Source organism: Carlito syrichta, unplaced genomic scaffold (genome assembly GCF_000164805.1).
Source record: "Carlito syrichta isolate Samal-C Ts95f unplaced genomic scaffold, Tarsius_syrichta-2.0.1 Scaffold121424, whole genome shotgun sequence".
Lineage (NCBI taxonomy): Eukaryota > Metazoa > Chordata > Mammalia > Primates > Tarsiidae > Carlito > Carlito syrichta.
In genome coordinates this window covers 1-5190 of record NW_007065520.1, presented here as the reverse complement: position 1 = coordinate 5190, position 5190 = coordinate 1, and the positions used below count along the sequence as shown (strand labels likewise).

General features: G+C 30.6%; 1 protein-coding gene across 1 annotated transcript; it reads right to left on the bottom strand.

The window, feature by feature from the left end:
* Nucleotides 1–1094: 1094 nt before the first annotated feature.
* On the bottom strand, nucleotides 1095–2743 carry LOC103249578 (NKG2-A/NKG2-B type II integral membrane protein-like; the record flags this gene model as incomplete). Its single annotated transcript, XM_008048212.1, has 4 exons — nucleotides 2557–2743; nucleotides 2078–2173; nucleotides 1760–1813; nucleotides 1095–1243 (listed from the first exon to the last, which is right to left on the bottom strand). Coding segments are annotated over exons 1-4 (486 nt in total), but the record flags the coding sequence as incomplete, so codon positions are not given.
* Between the last annotated feature and the right edge of the window lie 2447 nt (nucleotides 2744–5190).

The window sequence follows — 5190 nt, the reverse complement described above, 5'->3', positions numbered from 1 at the left end:
TTGCCATAATATTGTACGAATTTACATTCCCACCAACAGTGTATAATGTTTTGATTTCTCCACATGCTTGTAATCATCTGTTATTGTTTTCTCTTTATTCATAGTCAGTTTGAATGGCATGAGTTGGCATTTCATTGTAATATTCATTGTCATTTCTTTGATGATTAGTGATGTTGAGTAGTTTTATATGCTTGTTGGTCATATATGCTTTTGAATAGTGTTCATATAAAGAAAACTCTTAAATGTTTAACTTAATAATTTTATTCTCCTTCTCAAGTTAATTTTTAAAAAATGTGATTGACATAATTTAATAGTCACCCATGTTGTCAAAACTAACAGCATGGATTTGTTTAAGTTTCCGGTTTGTGCATTCATTTCTCAGATATTGTGACTAAAACAATATGTTTTTCACAGATATTCAGAGTTTTGGTTTAGAAGGGAGTTAAGAAATTGCCATCAAGAAAATGAATGACATATGCCCCAAACTCCTCTTTACTTGTTTCTTAGAGGAACCACATAATTTAATACTATATCAGTCCCCATTTTTTATCTGATTTCCTTTTTATTGAATACAGTGTTCGAAGGTCAGGTGGTATATATGCATTATCTGCATTACTCCCAACAACATTCACCTCTAAGCTATAATACAAATAAAAAACAGAAGCAAAGGAGAGCTGGGAATGGTGGAAATAAAAAGCTGAGCTGGGCTCAGTGGCTCAGCCTGTAAGCCCAGCACTTTGGGAGACCTGAGGCAAGAGGATTCCTAAGCCCGCAAGTTCGAAACTCGCCTGGAGAGGTTGACGAGACCTTTTCTCTACAATACATCAAGAATCAGCCAGGTGTGGTAGCATGTTCCTGTAGTTCTGGTTACTTGGAAGGCTGAAGAGGAAGGCCGCCAGAGCCCTGCAGGTCAAGGCTGCAGTGACCAGGAGTGGCTAGTGCACTCCTGTCTGGACGGCAGAGTGAGACTACAACTCAAAAAAAATCTATCTATCTATCTATCTATCTATCTATCTATCTATCTATCTATCTATCTGTATATTACTGGCTGAAATAAGCTTTCAATGAAGTATTTGAAACATTGACCGCCATACCATTTCTTCTTCATCATCTATATAAAGCAGGCTGGAGTTCATAGAAGCACAGGCCATCATACTCTCCTCCCAAGTTTTTGTTTCCTTTCCAATATAATAACAGCTGTTGGAATATGTAAACCATTCTTCTGGACAACTACAATTATGTGCTGAGGAAACATTGCAAATTACTATCAAGAAACAATATGAATACTTTATATAAAACTTAATGTACAAGCCTTGTCATATATGTACGTAACATATCTAGGTATGCTCACAGGATGTACATATAATTAAAAACTCACTCATACACGTACACACTGTAAAAATATAGTCTCTTCTCCTTTAATTGTGTTCACACATGAAGCAAACCAACAGACAAAAGGTCACATTACACACATCTTGAAATCACTGAACATACTTTTGTATAAAAGTAAAATTATTTATCTCATGATTTTATAGCAATAGGAATTTGCAACAAAACAAAATAGGGTATAATGATTTTGAATGAGTATTTAAATTTATTTCTAAAGAAAAGAAAATATGTTCTTATAATCTTTATTTACAGACATTTATGGATAAATTTTGCAATTTATTTTCCTTCAATAAATCTCTGGCTGTTTTGCATGACTAAAGATCAATACAAAATATAAACTCTTATCAGAACTTTGGAAATCATTACATACCTTTCTGAGTGCTTGCATTTTGGAAAGAATTGGTCTGCTTCTGTTTTGCTGTAGCTAGAAAATTTAAAATAATCTTTTATTTCAAAAATATCTTTTTGGAGTTTGAAATCAGAACATATACATCTAATTTAAAGCAAATACTTTTTTATAATTATTCTTTCATTCATACTTTTTACAAATTCAGAACAATTATTCCATATTTAGTTCAAAAACAAATGTAAAAATGAGAATTCTATTCCTCAATAATGCAAAATATTTAGAGGCATTTCTATTCAATTAGGTGAAAAGCTCTCCTATATTTTTCCAAAGTATACTTACAAAGTATAATCACTATTGTTACCATGGTAACTATTAATCCCAAACAGATAATTCCCAGGATGCCAGCAATGAGCTTCACTGGAGGTGACAATAAATCTATAGGAAAAGAAATAAAAACAGAGAAAAGAGAGATGGAGATAGTTATTGACAAGATTTGCAGACAAGAGAACCCACATGCATAAGAATCATATAGATAAACTTGGACTCCAAACTGCAAAACCCACAGCAATGTTTTCCTTAGAGGTACCATTGCATTTTGAGTAAATATAATGCTCTGTGACTTGAAGGAAAAAAACTACAGATTTCAACAATGTCCAGGTAAAATAGCATCAATATTTCATTTTAAATTAGCATAATTCATCTTGGAACTCTGATATTCACATATAAAAAATATGAAGACTACCTGCTCTTTTCCCATATCCTGTTACCCAAGCTGCTCATCCCTAACAATTATTTTGAGGATCTATGAAATGCCTTACCTTTGCTGTGGAAAGTTTTGTCATTGTGGAGGAGATCCTGAGAAGCAGTTTGAAGGCTTAATTCTGCATAGGTTATTTCCTGTTCAGTTACTAAAATGGAGCTTTTATTGCCCTTAGACTTTCTCTCCTGGTTCTTCAGGTTTGGGGGCAAATTCAGTTTTGAGTAGATTACTCTGTGATTATCCATCTTTCTTGCTGTGTGTTGTCAGGAACTCTTCTGTATAATAACTGTGCTTAAGAGGCTAATACATAGTTTATAATGACAACATGCCTAGCACAGTCAAATGGAGCAAAATGGAGTGAAGGTACCAATACTTAATGTCATTGAGGAATCTACAGTTTTAACTCTAATTTCCTTAGAATTAAACAAGTTTCTTATAGAAAAAATATTTTTTTAAAAGTTTATACTTTTCACAAAAAATATTGCTGGGGCAATGAAAAGCAATAAATTAGAAAACTAACAAAGAAATTCATGAATTAAAATATATACATTAGTTAAGTCTGATTCACAAATATATTTTAATGTCAATACAAGAAAATACCTGCATTAAAATTTTTAACATAGTTTATAGTAATTTTGAAATCTAAAGTTTGTTAAGACTTGTCTGTACATGGAAAACATGAATGGAGACATATATATTATAGTTTTGCTAATGAACTTTTATTTGATAGCTTACAGTAATATATTGAAATAAATTAACAGTTATAAAATGGTTCTTTTTAAAGACTGATGAGTTCTGATAAATTATTAAGAATGTAACAATTTTTATATTTTGGAAATATTACATGACATAATAAACATGCATAACATTATTGGAGAGATTAAACTTTTAAAAAACACTTATTTCATAGATGTATTGACTATTATTTTCTGGCTAAAATGTAAAGCCATAAAACAATAAATAAAAATGTAGACATTTATGTAAAAACTCTCTTGGTTTAAGATTACAAAAAGTTTCCATGATTGTCAAAATGTGTCAAGGTCATTTTAGTTGTGTATTTGCAATAATTCAGATAATTTAATCTAATAATTTATTCAATGGAATCTGGAGTTAGAGAGGTCTAGAATTAATTCTGACTCTGAACTTTATAATGTGTGCCCTTTAAAAAGTTATGCAATATCTAATAACCCAACTTTTCAATGAAAAGTGAGCATAAGAGCATATAAAATGTAATGCATGTAAAAAAAATTGCCAAAGTGGCACATAATGTTTTCAATAAATATCAGTTATTTTAATTATTATTTTCATCACAATTGCTATGTTATTTTTTCCGATTCATGTCAGTTAAAGCATGAAAAATAAATCATTAGAGAAGTCCCTTAGACAAAAGTGATATATCCTTTTGCAATATGGTGACCAACTATTAAAAAGTATTTTTCAAAACACTTTTAATGAAATTTAGCATTTTATGTAATCTATTTCGCACTCTTTTATTAAAAAATAAAAATTGATTTTATTAAATCTACTTTAGGGTCTGATAATAGTGTATTTAACTTTCATTAATTTATTTACTTTAATAATCTCTGTACTATGGCTAACCTAAATATAAAATTTTATATTATTCAAAAATACACAATCTTCTGATTACAAAAATCCAAAATTAATTGATAATTATTATATTTACAGGTTATGTAAATAATATTGGCTAACAAACCCAAATATGTGTGAATGCAATTAAGTACTTTGCACAGACAATATTTTAAAAACTTTAAGAAATTCTCCAACATATTTCTCATTCCAGAATTCTATCCTGACTTACTCAAATAAAGGTAGCAAATTTACACTTTGATTTCATTGTGTTGAATTGCACCTCCATTGCACCACATCTAGCATTTGCAATCTCACACGAAATGAGGTAGGCTAGTAGAGAGATGGAAAGTTGCTGCACGTACCTTCTGTCCCAGAACGTCACAAATCCTTTAGTGGAAAGCATGGAACAAAAGGTAAATTTAAAGGCGTATATCCAGAACAAGTAGAAACAATGTCTGTGATCTTCACAGACTGCCCTGTGAAAGCTCACAATGAGGTAAGAATGGAAAAAGTTGATTTCTCATCAATCTGTCACTGAAGGTTTGAACAGGAAATTCTCATGCATGGGCTATTTTGAAATAAGTTTTTCTCATTACACACCTCCAATCTACAGCAGATTTGAGCTCTTATTAAATGGACAAAATAGACTTTGAAGATGTGTCATTAACTTCTTCATTTTCAACTTCTTCTGAGAAACTGTTTTTATATTCTACAAGCCATGGAGTGTAGAGAGTTACTACATATATGAACTTTTTTCAATTTCAATCACAAATATTGCCAACTTAATCCTTGTTAAGAGTGTCTCAGCAGTTTAAAAACCAATTTTATATGAGAGTGGTTAATTTTAGACATTGGGTACAACTTTCCTTCATATCCTTATTATGTCACTCTATTATGATAGAATAAATTATAAAACTTATGATAACATTATCAAGTATTTAATGATATTAGTCACCAATTATTATGAGAAATTACTACAGTTCCAACTTACTGTAGCTGGCACAGATATCATCATCAACAAAGATATATTCTTGACTTCTCTGCATTAGTTCTTAAATTCTTGCATTTGATTTTATTTTTTAAACAAATTATTTTTCTTTAG